At 37.2% G+C, this 23990-nt stretch overlaps 3 protein-coding genes across 5 annotated transcripts; 1 reads left to right on the top strand and 2 right to left on the bottom strand.

Annotated features, from left to right (window-relative positions):
- Window positions 1-128: 128 nt before the first annotated feature.
- Window positions 129-2730, bottom strand: LOC306861953 (small integral membrane protein 22-like). The gene is made up of 4 exons (XM_079404476.1): window positions 1522-2730; window positions 958-1103; window positions 811-878; window positions 129-706 (listed from the first exon to the last, which is right to left on the bottom strand). The coding sequence occupies exons 2-4, from the start codon at window positions 1082-1084 to the stop codon at window positions 659-661; spliced, it is 243 nt and encodes an 80-aa protein (XP_079260602.1). The 5' UTR covers window positions 1085-1103; window positions 1522-2730; the 3' UTR covers window positions 129-658.
- Window positions 1780-13215, top strand: LOC306861844 (conserved oligomeric Golgi complex subunit 1-like). Of its 2 annotated transcripts, XM_079404325.1 has the most exons (15): window positions 1780-2746; window positions 3907-4151; window positions 4593-4774; window positions 4919-5086; window positions 5910-6066; window positions 6139-6349; window positions 6735-7520; window positions 7698-7844; window positions 10376-10537; window positions 10662-10786; window positions 10984-11092; window positions 11277-11386; window positions 11720-11801; window positions 12004-12048; window positions 12477-13057. In XM_079404325.1, the coding sequence occupies exons 1-14, from the start codon at window positions 2438-2440 to the stop codon at window positions 12016-12018; spliced, it is 2808 nt and encodes a 935-aa protein (XP_079260451.1). In that variant the 5' UTR covers window positions 1780-2437; the 3' UTR covers window positions 12019-12048; window positions 12477-13057. The 2 variants fall into 2 exon arrangements, with proteins under 2 accessions (XP_079260451.1, XP_079260450.1); XM_079404324.1 differs by lacking the exon at window positions 12004-12048 and having other exon boundaries at window positions 12477-13215.
- On the bottom strand, window positions 13177-23608 carry LOC306861933 (regulator of G-protein signaling 9-like). Of its 2 annotated transcripts, none has more exons than XM_079404433.1 (17): window positions 23349-23608; window positions 21791-21887; window positions 21188-21238; window positions 20980-21086; window positions 20844-20895; window positions 20661-20719; window positions 20227-20303; window positions 19960-20041; window positions 19805-19867; window positions 16918-16947; window positions 16757-16818; window positions 16365-16478; window positions 16156-16271; window positions 14573-14660; window positions 14346-14484; window positions 14125-14207; window positions 13177-13755 (listed from the first exon to the last, which is right to left on the bottom strand). In XM_079404433.1, the coding sequence occupies exons 1-17, from the start codon at window positions 23412-23414 to the stop codon at window positions 13599-13601; spliced, it is 1443 nt and encodes a 480-aa protein (XP_079260559.1). In that variant the 5' UTR covers window positions 23415-23608; the 3' UTR covers window positions 13177-13598. The 2 variants fall into 2 exon arrangements, with proteins under 2 accessions (XP_079260559.1, XP_079260560.1); XM_079404434.1 differs by having other exon boundaries at window positions 13181-13755; window positions 16365-16415; window positions 23349-23605.
- Window positions 23609-23990: the final 382 nt, after the last annotated feature.

Here is a 23990-nt window from a genome sequence, read left to right as displayed (position 1 = left end):
TAAAATGTATAAAAATGTGGTACATTATAAAAAGTTAAACATTGACACTAATTTTTCCAAGGTAGAGTTTTCACGAGTAAAGCATTGCTTATCTGTTTGCAAGTCTCATTGGCATTTAAACTTTTCTCTTTATCTTCTGTAGTGTGCAGGTTCTGTATTATATTTCATATGTTAAAAGTCAAGCATTTAAATCTTGGGCAAGGCTGGTTGAAGAAGAGATTGTAGGTTAAGTGGCATCTGGGATGATGCACAGATTAAACATACTGTTCAAAGAACAACTAAAAACAAGTCAATTTCAATAGGGGCCATTTGTTAAGGGCCTGCATTGGTTCCATCCAGGAAAGTTGCTATTACATGCCTCAAAGTGTTTAAGTAACCAATGTCTTTAAAACTGGTCAGCAAGCTTGTATATAAAATCTCTGACGAAGTAAATCTGGAATCTACAATGAACAATGCAGTTTAAATCATGTGATTTCCTGGGTAAATATTAACAGCATTTTTACACAGTTGGGGCAAAGTTTTTGCCTTTATCATCCCTATAAGGAAGTATCTACCTAAAATATCTTTCTCCATTATTTTACTTGTTCACATATAATGATTAGGTGGCATAACTAATAGAAAGAAAATAGATGTAATGGTGCCTGTTGTTTCTGGAAGATCACGGCTCCATTCCCATATTGTCGATGCCCACCTTATGTCTTCTTGGCTGTAATGTGGAAACACTTGCTGTCACCACAAATGCCATGACAGTTATATTGTTTGATGAATCTATAGAGGTTATCTGTGAGATTACACCAGTAGCAATCTGACCTTCTCATCACAGCAGCAGCAGCAACAGCAGCGGATGAGAACCAAGATAACCAGCAGCAGGACCATGCCTATGGACATTTACCATGGTCTTAAAAATGATTCTTGATTACTTATCTGCATTTCTTATTTTGCATAATTCCATCTCACCTATAAAGATGAAGAAAACTGCAAACGAGGCAATGTCCCAGTCAGACTGAAACATCTCCTTGGATTGTAGTCTTGAGACCACATCATTGAACTGGTTCTCAAAATCCTGCTGAATGTTTTTATCCATGACTTCAGTGAGAAGATTCCTGAACGGAGGGAATCGTATTAATTACACGCTGTTAACGAAACTATGAAAATAAAAGCCTGATGCCCATAAATGAATCCAACCTGTTCAACAAACAAATGCACTCAAATGACATCCTGAATAACAGGACGTTTTTCTGTCTAGTTTTCGACGAAAAGAGCTGAAATTGCCTAAACCAAGTGATAATAAACCACCACGAGAATCTTAAGGTATAAACTATATTCTAAACTTCAGAAAAATGTATCTTGAATTAAGAAACTAGATATTATAGGAGAAAAAATGGCGTAGGCTACTTCAAAGAAAATCAAAGAACTCCATCCTTATGTAGACTAATCGTATATAAACACATAATCTTTTAACAATCTGCCTCATCACAAACTGTCCTAATGTGTCTTTGAGAGGATTTATCGATCACTCACCTGTTGTTTTCGTGAGTGGTATTTCCGGTTACTGTGGTATTACACCTGTTGCTGTGGCGCTTTTGGGCAGGTCTTGGTCATGAAGGCTGAGATAGTTTTACGGAAGTGCGATGATTGCACAAAACTACAGGAATCTAGTCATAAAGTAGCTACTGGCCTTTATTAACAAGAGAGAATAGCTACACCATACCTTACTCAATATTAAAAGAGCTGACAGGTCAAAACATAATTTCTTTAGATTTGCGATGTATTCAATGTTCTTTATTGAACATAAACAGAATTAAAAATATGTGACCCTGGACCACAAAACCAGTCATAAAGGGGCAATTTTTTAAAATTGAGATTTATACATAATCTGAAAGCTAAATAAATAAGATTTCCATTGATGTATGGTTTGTTATGATAGGACAATATTTGGCTAAATATTGAGAAAATTCAAAATCACCTTTCTTAGCAATGCATATTACTAATAAAAAATTAAGTTTTGATATATTTATGGTTGGAAATTTACTAATTATCTTCATGGAACATGATCTTTACTTAATATCCTAATGATTTTTGGCATAAAAGAAAAATGTATCATTTTGGCCCATAATGTGTAACGTTAGTTGGCTACAAACAGGCCGTGCTACTTGTTTTGTGCTCCAGGGTCACAATCAACAATAACAACAAAACTAATAATAATAGTATTAAAAGGAGAGGTGGAGTGTCAGTAATAAGACAATTACGAAAGAAAGAAAGAAAGAAAGAAAGATTATTGTGATGGAGGCTCTAGTACCAAACTTCCACTAAAGGGGTCGCTGTCTCACTTTATTCAATATGTGAGGAATGACCTCTGACCCTTTGTTTGCGTGGAAGGAGAACTGTTCGTGCTTCCGGGTTTTAGTTCTGCAGTTATCTGCTCAGTTTTAAAGAGATGGCTACGGTACCGGCCCAGTCTCTCCGGGTCTCAGAGATTAAAGACCCCACCGTTTTATTTGAGCGGTACAGTACGGAGGAGATCCGCGCTATCGAGAGGAAAGTGCGCGGAGAGATCGAGCAGAAGAAGGAGGAACTTCGACAGATGGTCGGTGAACGTTACCGGGATTTGATCGACGCCGCTGACACGATCGGTGAGATGAGACAGTGCTCGGAGAGTGTCGTTCAGTCCATCCAGGACATGTACCGGTACTGCCACAACCTGAAACAGGCGAAGCACGCCCCTCAGTCCAGCGGCAAAGCTGAGGTAAAACTCTTGTGTTGCTCTCATTCTGGAGAACTGGGACAAAACAGCCTGGCAAAAATGAAAAAAAAAATAAAGAAAAAAGTTTATGTATTTGATTCTGACTTTATTTATGTGGTCAGAGATTCTCGCATGCAAGAGTGCAACTTGTTTCTTTCCGCTTTATTTATCTGTCTGTCTGTGACTGTCTGTCTCAATTGTATAAGGTGCAGTATCACAATTTATTTGATAAACACAGCGATGGCCAAAATTATTAGACCACTAGTATTTTCAGCAGCTAAAAATGGCGTTAAGTCAGTTATTTCTATCTGTAGTGTGTCAGTAGTAAATATCAGTTTACATTTCCAAAGATTCATTTTGTCATTAATTGTAATAATCCAGTGAGATTTTAGTTTGACAACAGCCAGAGCTCCACACAGAGATCTGATCTGATCATCATCCAGTCCGTCTGGAGAGACATGAAGAAACAGAACAAACTGAGACAGACTCAAGACGCTTCAAGAGACCTGCCTGGAAAGCTACAGTGCTGTTAAAAGTTTGAGGCACTTGTGCAAAAATGCTGTAAAATGAGGATGCCGTCAAAAATAATGTCTTAAATAGATTTTCTTTATCTATTAACTGAATGAAATCAACATGTGGTGTGGCCATCCTTTGCGTTTAAAACAGCTTTTGCCCTCGGTGCACTTGCGCATAGTTTTTCAGGAAGCTTTCCAGGCAGGTCTCTTGAAGCGTCTTGAGTCTGTCTCAGTTTGTTCTGTTTCTTCATGTCTCTCCAGACGGACTGGATGATGATCAGATCAGATCTCTGTGTGGAGCTCTGGCTGTTGTCAAACTAAAGTCTCACTGGATTATTACAATTAATGACAAAATGAATCTTTGGAAATGTAAACTGATATTTACTACTGACACACTACAGATAGAAATAACTGACTTAACACCATTTTTAGCTGCTGAAAATACTAGTGGTCTAATAATTTTGGCCACCGCTGTATATTTATATATGCATACATACATACATACATACATGCATACATGCATTTCTTAAAAGCTTCATCAGGTTCTATCATTATACAATAAATCCCAAAATTGTTAGATATTCATGAGATTGGGTATGTTGAGTATATGATATTTCACGTGTTGGGAACGTGTTTTGTTCCTGGCAGGGTCAGAAACAGTCACAGGAGAAATTCTACACAATGGCGTCACAGATAAAGCTCCTTCTGGAGATCCCTGAGCGTGTGTGGAGCACGATGGAGTCCTCGCAGTACCTGCAGGCCACACAGCTCTACCTGCTGTGCTGTCACCTTCACAGCCAGCTACACTTGGAGGGAGGAGGGCATCAGTATAGCCCCATCCTCTCTCGCTTCCCCATCCTAGTGCGCCAGGTAGCAGCTGCTGGTCATTTCAGGTACATTATGGAATTACACTCAACAATGAAAACCCTAAATGATAAGTCTGTCATCATTTACTCACCCTGATGTTTTTCCAGATCCATAAGACTTTGGTTAATCTTCAAAGCACACATGCAGATTCATAAGATTCATTGATATTTTTATTAAGATTAATACATTTTTAATATATTCATAAGCTTTGCTTTTTAGTGCCTTAATAACCTTTTTGGATCTTTTATGTTTTGATCAACTGGACCTTTAATGGAGGGACAGAAACATCTCAGGTCTCATTAAAAATATCTTAATTTGTTTTCAAAGATTAACCACTGTCTATCAGGTTTGGAATGACATGAGCGTGAGTAAATGATGACAGAATTGTCATTATCAGCTGTACTACCCCTTTAAATGCTTTGGTTCAGTTATTTCTCTTACTAAAAGCTAGTTGTCTTTATCTGTAGGTCTACCATCTTATTGGAGAGTAAGTCTGTGCTGCGCGGCCGAGCGGTGTCTGATCAAGCAATCGCTGAAGCGCTGGTCTCCACCATGCTCCTGGAAGACAGCTCCCCTCGCCAGGTGCTTGCTGATTTCCTGCTGGCTAGGAAAGCATCCATTCAACAACTGCTCAATCAGCCCCAGCATGGTGAATAACTTTAATAATATGAATAACCTGTTAGCTTATGAATACTTAAAGCTTTACACTTATTTGTTCTTAGTTTATTAGAATAAACCATTACATTTTCATGTGTTCGTTCTTTATTGAGATGTGATGCTGTCCCTCTGTTAGGTGCTGGTGTTAAAGCACAGGTTTGTTCTTTGGTGGAGCTGCTGGTCACCACTCTGTACCAGGCATATGCTGTGTTTTACGTGCCTCCGGAGAGCCAAGTGGCCGATACCGGTTTGGGATGTGGCCTGCTTTTCACTACCTTGGAGAATGTGACCTCCAACACATCTGGTGAGTTATCGATTTCTCATTCACGTTGTGATGCTCAGACATTGGTGTAAGGGGTCACCAGGGTTGGAAATTAAAGCTTGGGGTCACCAAGCTTAAAAAAAAAAAATGCCACCAAAAGGAACAAAAATGCCCCCAAATTCAAGATGCACACATTTCTGCCCAGTGCAATAAATGCAGTGGCCAATCAGAGGTGTTTAGATTAGTCACTGCTGAAAACTACGGTTTTGTTCAGTGCTCATGCTGCTCACTGAATGAACTCTGCGCTCTCACAAATTCTCTCATCATAAACATCAGAATACAGACATGATGTAATAGATTTATTTTGCAGTGTAGACAGCTTCAGTGATTTTTATTTTTTTTTTCAGCTTGAATTTAGAAAAATTACCCCGTTCAAAAGTTCACATACACTCGATTCTTAATACGGTGTTGTTACCTGAATGATCCTCAGCTGTGTTTTTTTGTTTAGTGATAGTTGTTCATGAGTCCCTTGTTTGTCCTGAACAGTTAAACTGCCTGCTGTTCACGAGCCCCTCAGTTGTTCTCAGTGTGAAAAGATGGAAAAGCTCTGAGAATCATACTGTCATTGTTGGAAAGGATTGAAATGCACAAAATGCTGGAAAACCAAATAATTTGTTGGACCTGAAGGATTTTTCTGAAGAACAGCAGGCAGTTTAACTGTTCAGGACAAACAAGGGACTCATGAACAACTATCACTAAACAAAAAAACACAGCTGAGGGTCATTCAGGTAACAATACAGTATTAAGAATCAAGTTTTAACTAACTTCCCTAAAAACAAAGATGTGATTTTTCTGTGAAATCCAGGGAAAGAGAAGAAAGTTCTGGACAAGGAGATGAGCACAGGAAGCTGGTTTAAATACCTTCCCCCTTCAGTGATGAACTTCCAGCCTGCCCTTCGGACACTAGCGCAGCCTATACAGAGGGAGCAGCTCAGAGACACGCTACAGCAGTGGATTGATACGTATGTACCTCCCACAAACGTTAATTAACATTACTCAGTATTTGTTTTAAACCCTCATTTGTCTTATAATAGCTGTAAGGAGGATATCCGCAGCGGAGTCAGCAGCCTTCTGGTCTATGTGAAGAGTCTGAAGGGTCTGGCTGCGATTCGGGATGCAGTGTGGGAACTGCTCAGCAGCGAGTCCATCAGTCAGCACTGGAGTACTGTGTGTCTGTCCCTCCTCGAGCGACCTCTGGCCTTGTGGGATGACCTTTTGCAGCAGCTCTTCCTGCAGCGACTTCAGGTACTCGTAACAAATGTAACTAGATTAACTAGTCTGATAAGTGTGTTAGCACTGTTTACATCTGCTATTAACATACTCTTGTGATCCCATCACAAGTATTCAGGCAAGACAGATTGCTATTCTCACCTGGATGTAATATGTGGTTTAAACGCATCTCTTTTGACCACCTGTAATTAGGGTATGGTATCTGACTATATACATAATTCACCATGTCAGGGTGGTACTGCATGTTAATAAAGCAAAAAATATATATATTAAACAAAAAAAGTTGAATAATAGAATATTATTTTGAAAATCCATAAATGTGTTATAGATTATCATTTTATTAATTTTTTAGGTAATTGAATGAAAACACTAGTCTTGTTTACCGTTGATCTCTCTCTAGGCAATCACTCAGGAGGGCACAGAAGGGATCTCCAGCAGCTCCAGACAGCTCTTGTCTTCAGCTCTGCGGGATCTACAGGGTCAAGGCACAGCTGGGAGCTTCAGCCGTGGGGCGCAGTATGAGAGTGACGTTGCAGCTTTCCTGTGGTCCGAGTCTCAAGGTGACCTACTCAGCGATGCAGCCTGGGTGAGTGTAGCCCAGCGCAGCCCGCAGCAGAAGAGCGGCCTGTCCATGAAGACCCAGTCCCTTACCCCCTGCGTTCAGACCTTCTGCTCTTCCCTGGACTCCAAGCTCAAAGCCAAATTAGATGATCTGCAGCACTACTTGCCCTCTGAAAAAATTGGCAAGGAGCTTTCAGAGATGGTCCCAGTCACCACTAACTCCCCTATTAACCGCTTTATGGATGCTGGAGCGGTGGAGGACACTCTTAGAGAGCATTGCTTGGCATGTGTCAGGGACATCCTTTCCAGCGTGCGTGTCGAACTCACTAACGCCCAGGCTAAGACCAACAGCCCCAGCGAGTTAAGTTCAGTGCTTTTTATGGCCAGACTATGTCAGTCAATGGGAGAATTGTGTCCTAGTTTGAAACAGTGCATTCTGGGGAAGCAGGGCGGCTTGGATCCCGTGAGCAGAGGCACTCCAAGACAGGGCAAGAAGTTAGGCAAAGGCAACACAGCCAAGGCAGCGGATGTCAGCCCAGCTCAGTCTAAGTGGAGTTGTCTAAAAGAGGAACTTCTGTCATGCAGCATGGAGGCCTATGGTATCTGGAGCTCCGCACTCACCAGGGTAAGGTGATGAATACACTGTTTGTTTAATAGCTGGAGGTGTTAACAATACATTCTGAGAACAGGAAATCAATACAGGAAATCACCAGTGTGGGTGTTTTTATGCAGAGAACACATATTAGGGTAGCATTTTAAGGCTTATATTCTGTAATAAAATTTAAATAAAAATTCATTTCAGGCACTTGTGGGCAGCTTTGCTACGACTCTTCACGCTGGAACTGCTGGATCCATCCTGAGTACCATGACAAATTGGGAAGAGCTTGAAATACAGGAAGAGACCGAGTCAGGAAACAATATAATGTCCAAAATACGCCTCCCTGTGCAGGTAACAGCTACATTTATTCTTTTATTATTATTAAAGTCAATATATTAATATATATTAAATATTATTAGTATATTAAATGTTAATGAGACCTAATGTGGGCCACTTCATTATACCTAATTGCATATTGTGTTTAAAATTTTTTTTGAAACTCTCAAATATGATGATACACTTAAGGGACCACATTCCTTAAAAAATAAAGTCAGTTATGTATTTTCGTTTATAATGACCCATTTAACAGAAGATATACAAATATGCTACATCACGTTTCAGAAGTTTGGAGTTTTGGGATTTTTTAAAATGTTTTTGAAAGAAGTTTCTTATGCTCACCAAGGCTGTATTTATTTAAAGGGGTCATATGATGCGATTTCAAGTTTTCCTTTTTCTTTGGAGTGTTACAAGCTGATTGTGCATAGAAAAGATCCCTGAAGTTGCAAAGACTAAAGTCTCAAAACCAAAGAGATATTCTTTATCAGAGTTAAGATTCGTCCATTCAAACACGCCCCCACGTGTCTACGTCACGATATGGAAATATTTGCATAATGCAGCCCAAATGTTGACGCAAAGAAAGAAGGCATGGTTTCAGTAACCACAGTAGTGTTGATGCAGCCATGTCAGGGAGACGCTGTGTGTTTCTAGGTGAAAGCAAAAGCACTTTATTTGGCCTTCTGAAAGTAGATGCATTTAGGAATCATTAAGATTACTTGCAACAGAACAGCAAATGCATTTTATGGACGACCGTTTCGTGAACCTAGGAGAGGAGGTAATTCTGACTTTGCTATAACAATCTGGCGCTTCTGAATCAGCGACTGTAAGTATGTTTTGTTATTAGTTTAAATATTTGCTATTGACTGTTCAAATGTGGAGTTTTGTGCATCGTGTGTGTGAGAGAGAGAGACAGAGAGGTCACATCACAGTGGAGTCAGCTTTCTTAATCACGGCTTGTGTGCAAATACATATGAGCTTCATGAATGAATGATGCATTTATATAGCACTTTATTGTGTATTGCTGTACACCCAAAGCGCTTTTACAATCATGTGGGGGGGTCTCTCCTCAACCACCACCAGTGTGCAGCATCCACTTGGATGATGCGACGGCAGCCACAGCACAACGGCGCCAGTGCGCTCACACACACTAGCTACAGGTGGAGAGGAGAGAGAGTCATGGGTCCAATCAAGTGGATGGGGATTATTAGGAGGCCATGTTAGCAAGGGCCAGTAGAGGGAATTTGGCCAGGACACCGGGGTTACACCCCTACTCTTTACGAGAAGTGCCATGGGATTTTTAATGACCACAGAGAGTCAGGACCTCGGTTTAACGTCTCATCCGAAAGACGGTGCTTTTTGACAGTATAGTGTCCCCGTCACTATACCGGGGCGTTAGGACCCACACAGACCACAGGGTGAGCACCCCCTGCTGGCCTCACTAACGCCTCTTCCAACAGCAAACTAGTTTTTCTCCGGAGGTCTCCCATCCAGGTACTGACCAGGCTCAACCCTGCTTAGCTTCAGTGGGCAATCGGTCTTGGGCTGCAGGGTGATATGGCTGTGCAAATCACTATGTATTCATCACTGTGTCTGTCATGCGACTCTGTTCCCTTCTCGGGCTTGAATTGATGGTAAAACTAAGGACATTATTAACTGTCTTTACATTTATTTTGAAAGCTGAAGCTCGAGATTATGGTAAGGGGCGTTACATTTCCGACGAGTGCTTGAAGTGTTCGGCCAATCACAACGCACTGGGTCAGTTGGCCAATCAGAGCAGACTGTGCTTGTCAGAAGGAGGGACTTTGTAGAAAGCGACGCCGTACATTATTGTAGGTCCTCTAGGCGGGGCATAGAGGACCTACAATAATGTACAATATTTGCTAAATCGTGTTATTTTGAACATTAAAGCATGTCAACATATACACATCAAATCCACAAAATAATGATCTTTAAAAAAGCATCATATAACCCCTTTAATCAAAAATGCAATAAAAACAGTAATATTGTAAAATATTACTACAATTTAAAAAAAAAATATTTCAATTTAAAAAAGCTGTTTTATATTTTAAATGGATAGTTCACCCAAAAATTTTAATTCTGTCATTAATTACCCACGCTCATTTTGTTCCAAACTTGTAAGACCTTCATTCATCTTCAGAACACAAATGAAAATATTTTTGATGCAGTCCGAGAGCTTTCTGACCCTCCATAGACAGCAAGGGAACTACCACGATCAAGGCCCAGAAAGGCAGTAAGACATCATTAAAATAGTCCATGTGACATCAGTGGTTCAACCTTATGAGGTTACGAGGATACCTTTTGTGGTCAAAGAAAACAAAGAGGACTTTATTCAACAATTTCTTCTCTATATTTTTGGGTGAACCATCCCGTTAAAATAAGTTCAAATCTAATTTTGTTTTGTGGGCTCCCTAGCCCCCCCTTGTGGTCGCCTGTTTTGAAACCCCTTGCAAAGTATTTGATTGAACTGAAAGGATGTTGCTATGTAAATTGTAGAACAATCATTTAATTTCTTTCTCTCTCTACAGCCATCATGGTATGTTCAGTCGTTACTCTTCCATCTGTGCCTTGAGGTCAATAGGGTCGGAGGTCACGCGTTACCAAAGATCACTCTCCTGGACCTCTTGCGGGGTTGTCTAGACCAGGTAGTGAGTGAGTATGAAAAACTCACTCAGAAAACACAGAGCAAGGTGAGACAATCAAATGTTGTTGTTTTTTTTTTTTTTTTTTATCCATTCCTGTCTAGTTACTATAATAATGGAATAATTATAGAAAACCAAATTTCGTTTGTCTCCTTCTTTCCTCTGTCTCTAGGATGCAGCCCTCCCCTTGACCCAGAACAGAGCTTTGCAGCTGCTGTTTGACCTTCGCTATCTCAGTGCCACTCTAGGGTCCCGCCTTGAAGAGGGCAAGAGTTCCCGCTCTCAGCAAGACCCAAGGTAATCTGTTCATAAGCTAAGGATGAGCACAAGACCTCAGTAGGAAGTAACGGCAATGATTGGTCATGAAAACACAATCATAGCGTGACTTGACCTTCCAACTTCAAAACAAAACATCACCGATTATACCAAGAATAGCTCTTTCCTAAGAAGCAGACCTCATACACTTTTCCTGAAATTCTTGCTCTTTGTTAAAGGATCCAGCAGGTCTGTGACTCCCTGGAAAGTCACATTGATCCGTTTGACCTGGATGTTTTCACTCCACATCTGAACAGTAACCTGAACCGACTCTCACAAAGGACCTCTGTAAGCACAGCCAATTTTTCTCCTACTAACCCTGTTTTAAACATCATGCTGTTTAATTGGCTCATCCAATTAGCTTATTCTAATGTGATTTAGATTGGCATGGTGATTGCTGCCTTTAACAGTGTTTTATCCTGTGGGCAATTCTGGGCAACCTAATGTTGATTTAGTCTCATGTTGTTTCTAGGTGCTTTTAGGATTGTTGACTGGCACGGAGAAGCAGTTTACCTCTAGGACCAACAATATCAACTCTCAGGAACCATACAACATCCTTCCTTTGGCAAGCAGCCAGATACGGTCCGTAGAAAGCTCTTATCTTACCCTTCACACTGTTTAACTCATTGTTATGTATTTATAGCTAGTTTATTGCTATCATGCTGTGTGTTTCATTGTTGTAGAAGACAATAAAAATATATTTATTTAGAAACATCATAAACTCTTAATAGCACATTTTACTGATACTAACTTTGTTAAATTTAAAATGTGAAATAAAATGATACAAAAATATCTTTTAAAATGAATATTTTTAAATGCAATCATTTCATTCATTTATATTTTAGTTCATTATATTATGATTGTTTAATTTTATTTATAAATGTATATAATTTTTTTATTTTTTTTTCCCTCAAGGTTTGGTTTGCTGCCACTGAGTATGACAAACTCTCGGAAGACTAATTTAGCCACACGTGGAGCAGATATCACTAGACCACTGGTGGGTTGCTTTAGCATTTGGTGTGTACAATACTCAGATGCCTCTGCTGGCATGTTTTAAAAAAAGTAAACCATTGAGCCTCTATAATAGTGAACCATTAAAATCATTATAATATTATTATTATTTTTTTTTAAATGAGTTCAGTTGGTGTTTTATGTTCTCATGGCTTTGCAAATGAGTCCCTTTCTACCAATGCTCCCAGTTTTCCGTGGCCTAGCAGAAGAGCTACTGGATCTCAAGGCAATAGGTGATATGATATTGTGTGGTGCGGTTTAATTTTTTTCAGTGAGCTTGCAGTGAATAGTTTTGTATTTTCTGCACTCTAATCACTTTGGTCGCATCAGCTGATATGCTTTGTGAATGCAATACATGGCAAAGCAGCACTCAAATGCAAATAATACATTATATTGAGCAACTTGAGGATCAAGGCAGTTTTAGCATCATCAATCACAACAGTTCATCTTAAGCTTAATACTTCTGTATTATAAGCAAACAAGCATCATATAGTTACAGATTTCTCCACTGGCCCTTAAAACTGCTAGAAGTTTTGCTTGTGGTGACACTTTTTGGCTCTTGCTGTGTGGAAAAACTATTTGAAGCTCTGCGTCTCAACATTATGAAATGCAAATCCGTTTTTAAGGCAGTTTACATGAGTTTTATTTTTTTTTATTTTAGGTGGCTCCCTCCTCTGCTTCTGTTCCACAGGACAGTTTCCGCCCAGGAAATCTCTTCAGACAGTTAGCCAATCAAGAAGAGGAATCCACAGCCCCTTCTCTCTTTAAATTAGGCTGGCTTTCTGGCATGGCCAAATAAACTTTTATTAAAAAGTTGGTCTTTTTTTAACCACATACAACACTATGTAAAATAATATTTAAAATACATTTTGAAATGTTAAAACTGTGTCCTGTATTGCCTATTCTCACAAAATCACACGATATAAAGAGAAATTGCAATGCAAAGCATATTAATAAAAGGGAAAGATTAAATGAAAATTACACCTTTGTATTTATCAAGCACATTAGCTATAATTTGGTGGCATTTTAATTATTTTATTCTAATTAAAATTGTAATTGAGTGAATCAGAAGCACAATTTTTTCTTTGGAAATTACATTTTGGTGTAAATGTATATTTTATCATGATATGCTCATTAGTAACCCTAATTATAAGTTTGTGTATATTCCATTTAAATTTTTTTGTATATGAGAAATAATTAAAGGGGCTATTTTTTACTATGCAAGTAAAGATTCAAAATTTGAATAAAATGACTTTTTGACTGTAGATTTTTAATTTAAATTGATTTAAATTAAGAAAAGATTAGCTACATTTCCAAAGAAGCTTCTTCAACACTGCAGGCAATATTACAAACATAACACTGAACCAATAAACATGCTGTCTTTATTGTTTTACAGAAGATATACAGGTATTCACCATGACTATTGCATACATACAAAACATCTTTGCACTATAATGGGAAACTGCTATACAGGTAAACAGATAGAAAGAAACTCGATCTTTGTTTTGGATGAACAGAATCACTGCCTGGAACTAGCTGTTCGGAAGTCATATGCACATAGTTTAACTGTTATTTATATATCTTTGGTATCAATTATGTGTACAGCAAATTTCATGGAAGAATTAAACTTTGAGTCTCTTAAGTTTAGCTCTATCATATGAGACCTTGTATTGGATCTGTACATGCAGAGCACCCAAGAGTCATTAAGCTTTGTATGGGTCTCATTTTATCGGTCAGATTGTTAGGTAAAGCATTACCAGCATGTATTTCTGTCTCCAACTTTCTATTTGCGATCTAGTTTGCTGGCCATCAGTTTTTTTATGTCTACGGGTCCAGCTGCGGCTGCTGCTTTTGCTTTCTCTTCCTGCTCCTTCTGCCAGGTGATGATGGGGTCGATGCTCGGCCTGCGGTTTCTCATGTTTTGCTGCAGCTGGGCCTCACTGAGGGGGGAAAACAAGCCTCTTTATAGCAAAATAACATTGGTTTGGTGACACGTGTTTGATATTTCTGAAATTACTTGTGTAGAACTTGAAATAAAGACACTCGGTAGCTATTTTAACAAAATATACAAGTACACTGACAAAAATTTGATGCATAAACAATTTTCATTCAAAAACTGCTAGTAAATTTCACAAACAGTTACAAAGAAATGGCTAGTAACACTGCATTAAACAAGAAATGTTCAAATAGAAAAATGAAAATGGTATTTTGTAAGACATACTCTAATATACATACTCCAATCTTTGTTTTACATTGTACAAGAGAGGATGAATTATTGGCCAAGGTGCATATACAAAAGATTTACTTACGAGAAATCGTGTGGTGCAGGTGAAATGGCTTTTTTCTGTATTTCCTTGTAAACTGGTGACTTCAGGTAGCGATAAAAGGTATCCTAAATTGGAAATATAGAGTTAAGAAATTAGAAATTTCACACACACACACACACACACATGGCAGAGTTCCAATTACTAAGCATACAGATTGCAGGTGATCATCAGACACAACAACAGAGGTGGAGATACGATCATACCTTTTTCATCAGCATGAAGATGTGGGTCTGGGCACCGTCCAGTACGTATCGGTGAGGATGTTCAAGTCCCTTTACTGTTAGACCCATTGTCCTGCCATCAATGTTGATCCATCGTGGTGCTCCTGGGGCCAAAAAGGTTCTACAAAAATAAATAAGTACAAATGAGATGCTGAGAAATGGAGGCCTGACATTCAGAATTCATGTAAAAAATATTATGTGCATCTCACTTGAAAATGTGTTCTGCTTTCTCTGACATGGAAGCTGCTGTGCCCCATTTCAACTCCTCTGCGGCTTCCCAGAAAGCTAGATTCTCACCTGCAGTGAAAAAATGTGTTTTGTGTTTGTTTGTTTAGTGATTGTTGTTCATGAGTCCCTTGTTTGTCCTGAACAGTTAAACTGCGTGCTGTTCTTCAGAAAAATCCTTCAGGTCCCACAAATTCTTTGGTTTTGCAGCGTTTTGTGTATTTGAACCCTTTCCAACAATGACTGTATGATTTTGAGATCCATCTTTTCACACTGAGGACAACTATTGCAACTATTACAGAAGGTTCAAACGCTCACTGGTTCTACAGAAGGAAAAACTGATTTGAAGATCAGGGTAAATTTAACTTATTTTGTATTTTGGGAAATATGTAACTATCTATTGTAGCCTCTGAAGGGCAGTACTAAAGGGGGAAAAAAATTTGATATTTAGGCAAAATAAGACAATAAGACAACAATCTCCATTCTGTTAAAAAGTTTTCACCCCCCAGGTCTTAATGCATGGTTTTTCCTTCTGTAGAATCAGTGAGCGTTTGAACCTTCTGTAATAGTTGTTCTCAGTGTGAAAAGATGGATCTCAAAATCATACAGTCATTGTTGGGAAGAGTTCAAATCCACAAAAATGCTGGAAAACCAAAGAATTTGTTGGACCTGAAGGATTTTTCTGAAGAACAGCAGGCAGTTTAACTGTTCAGGACAAACAAGGGACTCATGAACAACTATCACTAAACAAAAAAACACAGCTGAGGGTCATTCAGGTAACAACGCCGTATTAAGAATCAAGGGGGTGTAAACTTTTGAACGGGGTCATTTTCATAAATTCAACTATTATTTTCTCTTGTAGACTATATGTAAACATCTTTTATGTGAAATATCTTATTCAGGTCAGTACACAATAACATGCATTTTGTATGATCCCTCTTATTTTGGTAAAATAATTAACATTTTGCTAATTCTGAAAGGGTGTTGTAAACTTTTGACCTCAACTGTAAATACGTCAATCTCCAATCAGTGTTGTTAACTAAAACTATTAAAAGTCATTTTCATTAATTGACATAAAGCTGAAATTAAAAACATATAATTATTCAATTTTAAAACTTAAATAAAAAAATAAAGTAACTAAAGTTGAAGTACTAAAATTATTATTATACTAAAACTGCAATCAAAATAATTTGAATAGAAATATATAAAAAACTATTAAAAAGTACATGACAAAATGACTAAACCAAATTAAAATTAATTAAAATTATTTTCTAATAAGACTCTTAATAAGAGTATATAAATAATAATACAAAATGCTTTTAATAAAGCATTTTAAAAGTATATCAAAGGACTAGTACCTATTAAAGTAGTACTCAAAGAAATTAATCAGCTGATCCAGTTCAGAAAAGTGGTCTAAATCATTCTAAAATGGAATGATCCAATAAAAAAGGAAAACATAAAAATTGGTTGAGTAAATGATGACAGATTTCTGTTTTTTTGTGTGTGAGCAGTAGTTTTTTACTTCATACCAACAAACTGTCAAAGCATCAGTGAAATATTCACAAACCACTGAATTCTTTCTTTAGGAAAACCTTGAAGTCTGCACGGCCCCGTGGATCAATAAGCAACTCATAGAAGCTAAACGACCAGCGCTCCACTCTCATCTTTGTGGGAATTTCAACACTGTGAAAAAAATGTAATACACCAAAAGTTATTTAAAATCTCATTAATATTAACTAACTACTATAAATTTGAAAAAGCTCTCAGGGAATTTACTCTGGCATATTCAACTCCCAGTAAGAGTCGTCATCAGTTTGCCAGGGATTGCTGGGGAGGCAGGGAACAAGGAATGGGTCGTGGTTCTTAAATGTCGTCATATACTTGACCAGGCTGAATGCAAAGAAATAGAGATTTAGAAAAAAAGCCCATGAAGCACATATAAACCGGAAAAGTTTTCCCAAATTATTAGAGTATGTTTTACAAGAAAATACTATTTTCGTAAATAGTAGTTTCACATCTACTGTAATTCAATGTGCTACTTGCCATGTTACTTGTGACTGTTTCTGAAATTTACTAGTAAAAGTGAAAATTGTTTCTACACTGATTTTTTTTCAATGCAGGTGCCATCCAAAATCATTAACTCTCAGCTGTGGCTAATTTTGACTTACGCTCCAAGAGATACTGTAGACTTGACCCTTGATCTCATGATGGCCTGTTGTGTGTAGATGTTCTAAAATATACAATTAGAATCAACTAATCAATATCAATAAATGAAAAAACAACAACAACCAGTTCTCTATAGGTTTTGTGAAGAAGCAATGTCACTTACAATTCTTCTGTAGTAATCATAGGTTTTTTTCTGTAAAAAGGGAGAAACAGCATCCTGTTATATTACAAACAAAATGCTTCTGATACGACACCACAATACCCACTTGCTACATGCTATTCTGCCAAATACAGGTGATATCTACATATCCTACCAAACACAAACTAGCACAAGGAACAACATAAAGCTCTTAATATAACATAGGCACAGTCATTTTAATTGCCAATGGTCTGAAATAACGCTCAGGGTACAGAAGCAGGGAAGTACTGGGGCACACTATATACACACATGTCCAGAGGCGTCATGCCCATTAAAAGTGAGGGGGCACGTGAGGGAGATTTTTGAGCCAAGTGGATTTTGAATGCAGCTTCCAAAAGACAAAAAATAGCCAAATAATATTTTCTATATTTGATACAATCACACCGGCGTGATTAAATAGTTCAGTGCGTCTATCATCAGCTGCTTAATTCAAATCTGCATTTGCTGGCTGGCGCTGAGCCAGAGACACAGCGCATTGTAACCAATCACACACCATGCTGTTGAGCTTATGAATGCAATGACCAATCAGAGGCGTTCAGATGAGTCATTGCTGAAATGCTGGTGTTTTCTTCCCTCACCTCTTTCTGGCGAAGTCTCTCGTTAGAAACAACAAAGTGCAGATGTGTATATGAATCTGTAATGAAGATATTAATTTCATAGTGTAAACAGCTTCAGTGATTTTTATTAGATTTTTGAGAGTGTTTGAACTCTAGACTGTCAGTGAAAATGTTCTTTGCTCTCTTTCTGTACAATGAAAGTGCTATGATAAATAGCCTAACTTACAATGTTTTTATTCACATTAACTTTAAATGTTAAATTCACATTAAATATAAAGTCAGTTGTATTAAAAATATGTTATGGCATGACACCCATATTTGTTACTTAAGTAAACAGACAGGCTTTTATAGACTTTATATGCATAATAGACTACATTATTAGGCTACTTTGACCATCGCCCACTGTAGATCAACTAACATAATCTATAAATGTGAGAATCGAGGTATTTCGTGATAGTTAATGCGTTTGGGAATGTTTCGAATAAAAAAGGAAAAGATAAATAAAACATAAGTGCTATTGTGGTTGCTGTGTGTCGACCCCCCAACTTGTGCCCCCTAAAAAATAATGAGTGCATGACGCCCCTGCACATGTCTGAATGATATTCAAGGCTGGAACTGATAGTTTGTGCTCTCTCTCATGTGTGTGTGTGTGTGTGTGTGTGTGTGTGCGTGTGTGTAGGAATCATCTTGATAACTGAAGACATATTAGAAGTAAAAATCTGTGTGGAAAGAAAAGAGAAAAAAAGAGACAGTCACACCAATAGAGTCACAGTCTAAAAAAAGCAGTCCAAGTTATATACACAGAATATTATCAGGTTAGATTGTATTATTATGATAAATCATAACAGATACACTACTGTTCAAACGTTTAGTGTCAGTAAGGTTTTTTCAAAAATATATTTTTAATTGCTCACCACCAATATTTGATCAAAAATACAGTAAATAGAGTAATTAGGGGCCAAACACTGAATTTTCAGCAGTCACGTGATCCTAATCATTCTAATATGCTGATTTGGTGCCCAAAAAACATTTCTTATTATCATCAATGTCGAAAACAGTTGTGCTGCTTAATATTTTTTGTGGAAACTGGATGAATAGAAAGTTCAAAAGAAAAGTATCTATTTAAAAATAGAAAACTTTTGTAGCATTATACATGTCTTTACTATACCCTTTTAATATTATTAATATTAAAGTATTAATTTTTAAATATAAAAATCTTACTGACCCCAAACTTCTGACTGGTAGTGTAACTTACAGTATTCTGACTTTATGCATTTAAATATTAAAGGGATAATTCGCCCAAATTAAAAAAAAACATTGTCCATCATTTACTCATCCTCATGTTGACTTTCTGTTACTCATCCTTTATGACATTCTTTACTCAATTTCTTGTTACACTGGCTTTCATTACATGGGTAAAAACAATTAATTCATTCACTCTCCAAATTATATTTTGTGATCCACAGAAGAAAGAAAGTCATTCAGGTCTTGAACAACATGAGACAATGATGACAGAATTTTTTATTTTTGGGTGAACTATCATGCGTCAAAGAGTGATATAATATCACATCAACATAATCTACTCATATTCAAACATACCCTTTGTTGGGTGTATTAATGTTTCAAACTGGGTTTAAAGAACTCAAAATAATTTTCTAATTTACAAGTTATCAATAGCAGCAGCAGCAAAAGCAATGATAAGCTGCCCTGGTGTATTTCTAAAAAGCTCTATGAGAGGAAAGCGTGGGTGGGTTGGAGGGGAACTCCTCAGAGGATCAGCGGGTGAAGAATCCTCTTATATCACAAAGCAGATTGTGGGAGAATCTACATGGCCATCCAGGACTGAGACAGACACACTGCTAATCAGCTCTAGTTAGAGCATTCAGCGGTATTGTCTGTAAAACCCCAAGTCCCTCCCATAGTAATTATGTCATGAGTTACTCACCCGCATGTTGTTTCAAACCTGTATGGCTTTTTTTTTTTTTTTTACAAAAGTAGATATAATTTCAGTGGATTGTCAATGGTGTTTGGTTCCCATCTTTGCTTAAAATATCTTCTTTTGTATTTCACAGAAGAAATAATGTCACAGATTTGGAACAACATAAATGATGACAGAATCTTCATTTTTGGGTGAACTATCCCTTTAACACCATAATAGCTTTAGTGATTGTTAACACTGACGCTTTAAAATAGAATCAGCAAGTGACATCAATCTTGAGTGATACTCAGAAGAGTGAGTGTGGTGACTTTAGCTTAATAGATATTAAGGGGTCACATGTACACTTACCAGTTACCTCCTCCACATTAGGGTCAATGTGACGATCCAGGCCGTAATCCATAGCGCTGTGAGTTTGTGGCTGGAGACAGTTTAGAGAAAAGAAAATGTATCCTCCTTATAGTGTCTCCTATTAAAGTAACTGTAAACTAGCAGCTTCTGCCAACCACTTACTGGAGGCATGTGGACAATCCAGTAGGCTCTTTCCTGACAGTCAAACACAACTCTGTCTGCCTTCTGACGCGCCTTCCCGACACTTGAAAGACAGAACACAATACCATAAAGTAAGTACCAATAACAATAAGTACTGACGATGAAGAATTACAGAAAAGGAAGAAAAAAGACAAACCGTATGACACAAATATAGCTGACAGAGACTGAAAACGCAGAAAAGGTAACAAACAAGGTTTGTTAAGAAAGCAGGAGAGTAGAGAAACTCACTGGTACTGCTCTTTAGCTTGCATCACAATAAAATCCCATTTGTGGTTCATCCATTTGTGAAGTTTGTTGTATTCCTCCTGTTAACATCAGTGTTACAATATGATGATATTACAGTCGGCATGAAATTGAAATTCACACCATCTATTATCTAAAATGCATCTTATTGATCTTATGTCAACGATTCATCCATTAATATGTTTGATTTTGTTTTTTTTTATTAAATTTGAGCCTGTAATTTTTAATCAAAATGCCATAATGCAATCTTATGGTAAAATGATCTAATGACTTAATTCTCTCTAGTGACGTATGCTAGACATCTCCATCATTTCATCTGCTTAAATCCCACCACTTTCTTACAGTCAAGCTGATTCTAAATAAGTCAAATGATTCTAAATAATAACTAAATGAGTATTCAAATGAACATTTTTACATACCTGCTCATAAGCATCAAGCATTCCCTTTTTTCGAATGTTTCTCTTTGCCAGATAGATTGCTTTAGTGACAGAAAACACTTTTATTAGGGGATGGTGTCAAAAACATGTCTCTTTTCATGGGTACATGAAAGGCCTCTGGCCAGAAACCTCTCAGATTTTGTTAATATATGAGATATTACAAACCATAATCAGTGTCCTCAGCCTTCCATTTCTGCACAGGCCAGAAATAGGGGGTCTAGACAGAGGGGAAAAGGCACCTGTTTACTACGCACCCCTATTAAACCATTTTTAAAGACACAAGGTCTCCTGACACATTTACCTGAAAGCGGTATAAACTGCCATCTGGTCCGAGGACAAGCTTTTTGTGGTCCTGCAGAGGATAGATGTACCCGAATGCCACTAACATTGTGCCAAATGCTTGAGCCTCTGTCAAAAGGCATTCAAGGACATTAATGTGCTGGGTAATATATTCAAACATATTTTTTCCAGACCATTATTTATACAAAACAATATATTTTCACAATTACCATCATTGTCCATGTTCATATTTTTGGTGATCCATGCACCAATATCCTGACCTGTCAGACAATCAATCAAATAATGTCATGACAACTGTAAAAACAGCAAATAAAGAAAAATGTGTGCTGAGCAATTGAAAATGACGCAGTTTAAAAATAAAATAAAAATAAATAAATAAATAAAAATGAATAAAAAATGGAATGATTAAAATAATGATTAAGGGTCTCCGTGTATGTACAAATATTAAACTGTAGTGAAAAACTGTCGAAAATATTTATATAAGTTTTCAGGCATTTTGAACATGTGTGCTTTACAAATCTCAAGCCCGTTACTACAAGAACCAGTTAAATGTAAGAATAAGTTAAAGTTCCTAGCTCACTAGATTTGTCGACAACACTAGCAGAGATTAAAGAACAACTTTGGAACCTAAAGTAGCAAAGATCTCATCCAATTGAAGGCTGCTGTATATAGCCAGCGCCGTCAGATTATGATCTGGCAGCACAACGCTTGTTTCTCTATATAGACCGAAAGGGAACGTACAGTATACAATACATGGTGATCTGTGAACGGTGTTAGGATTCTGTAAGATTCTCACTAAATTACAAACTCACCAGTGATGGCATGGGGAATGGTTGTAACGTTGAGCTTCTGATTTGTTCCCTTCACTCCAGTCGATGGGTCCTGCATCTGAACCACTGTGGCCTCCACCTGAGAAATTCAGGAAATTAGATTAATATATAAAATATTAAAAAAGGTAATATATAAAATCAGGCGCTAAAGGGCAAAATGCAATGCTCTGGAAAGGACAGTATCAGTCCCCACAACTATAGATGTTCAATGTAGGAACAGGGTTCTCCATTCAACTATATTTAGGATCAAATTCAGCCATGACTGTAACATTTCAGTTGTACAGGTACCAAAAGATTACTTTACAACTAGGGATATTAAAATCTGTACACCATTGACAGAAAAAAAACAATTATATATATATATAATTTTTCCAGTAGCTGTTGTGCTATGTCAGGTGTGTCAAAGAGATGGCCACAGAATGGCCTGAGAAAAAAGTGACAATACATTAAACGATTAATTAAAAAAACATTGGTTTTCTTTTTCAGAGCCATCATATATTTGCATAATTACACCAATTTATTTTTCTAGTTTTTGCCATTAATTATTTGTGTAAGGTTTCTCTATGCTGTAGGTTAGCTATATAAACTCTGTTGAAGAACAAAACATTTCATATAGTCTATTTTGAAAACATTATTTTTTTCTAATCAATATTTTATTCATTATAAGTCAACAAGGCAACTTTTAGGCAAGTTTTATTTTCTGTGAATGCGCATTTGATAATAAATTTGTCCAAATGACATCTCAAGGGGTTTTTCACCTTGTTAATATTGCTGTTTGATTAATATTTCCTAATGACACTTTTCATATGTATATGGATTATTCCAATATTGGTTTTTAAATCAGCATAGCTGATTCTCGACTAAGCATGTGTTATACACTGTAGGCTCTGCATGACTACGCCAAAGTTTGACAAATAATTGAATATTTATTACAGGTACTAATTAGTCCAGACCTAAAATGAGGTTGACACTCGTATACTATGGCAACATACATGCCCTTTGAACTTAGAGTAAGACATGAAGTTCTTAAGGCAAGCTGTCAGATGTGGCATGATGCCAGGCTAATTGGCTTTGAATCAGAAAGCTCTTTTGGAGCGAATCTTTTCAATGACTCCAAGATCTCTCCAAGAAGCTAAGAATAAGCAGAAAGTCCAGAAACAAGAACAAAATAATATAGAAAAAAATAAAAATACAGTTAAAGATTTGGATATTCGATGCAAAGGCTGAGATAAAATTATTTTGGTTTGCATTTAAATCATTAATTTGTTATAATCACATATTACAGCATTTAAATCGTTTTTTTTTAAAATAAAATTAATGAATAAAAATTTTATTATATAATTGTGAAAATAATTATGTTGGAAAGTAACTTAAATTGATGAATTTATGAAACACTAGACAGGTCGTAGGCTATGGCTTATTTACAACAGAACGAACATAGAAACAGATAGCTCATTATAAAGTGCATACGATCCTTAATATGGAGTTAATTATTCAATGACGTTCAAAAGTAATTACTTTACCTTAAGAATGAACTTACCTTTTTAAGGCAGGACATCCGTGGCCGATAACGTTGTCCATGGTCTCGGTCCGATCTTATAGTCATTTTGTAGTCCGTAAAAAAAAAAAAAAAAAGAATTAAGGGCAGAAAACAAATCTTGTTGTGACCAGCCTTAATGAGAATATAATTAGAGATTTTTTAAAGAGTGGTGGACAGTGCAGATCCCTGCTACACGTCAAGTACACACACCGGAGAAGACCATGAGAAAGTGACAGCAGACCAATCACAGCTCTTATCTCTCACACACAGACAGGACAGACAGAGCCACTGCTTCCCATGGGGGACTGTAGGACTACTTCAGGTCATTTTATCTGCGATGTTTTTCCATCACCAGAAATTGCCGTTTCAGTTACAGCCTGATTAAAGCCCTAGAAGAAGTTCCTCAGCTGGGCAAAATGTACTATTTTCAGAAACAGTTAACAGATGCATTGTACAGGTGCATTCCAGTTTGGGATGTGAACATGTCAATCCCCATGTAACCTGCTCCAAGTAGAATAAAACAACTGATAGATCTTGTTGTCATCTCATGTGATTGTAAATAATTTTATGATATTTCTCAAAAATGCTACTGTATCATATTTGATACATGAATTTCTAAGGCCTGTAAATTACCAACATGAT

Source organism: Barbus barbus, assembly GCF_936440315.1.
Source record: "Barbus barbus genome assembly, chromosome: 4".
In the NCBI taxonomy this organism is placed as follows: Eukaryota; Metazoa; Chordata; class Actinopteri; order Cypriniformes; family Cyprinidae; genus Barbus; species Barbus barbus.
Note: the sequence above shows the minus strand (reverse complement) of the source record. Positions and strands in the feature narration are given on the sequence as shown.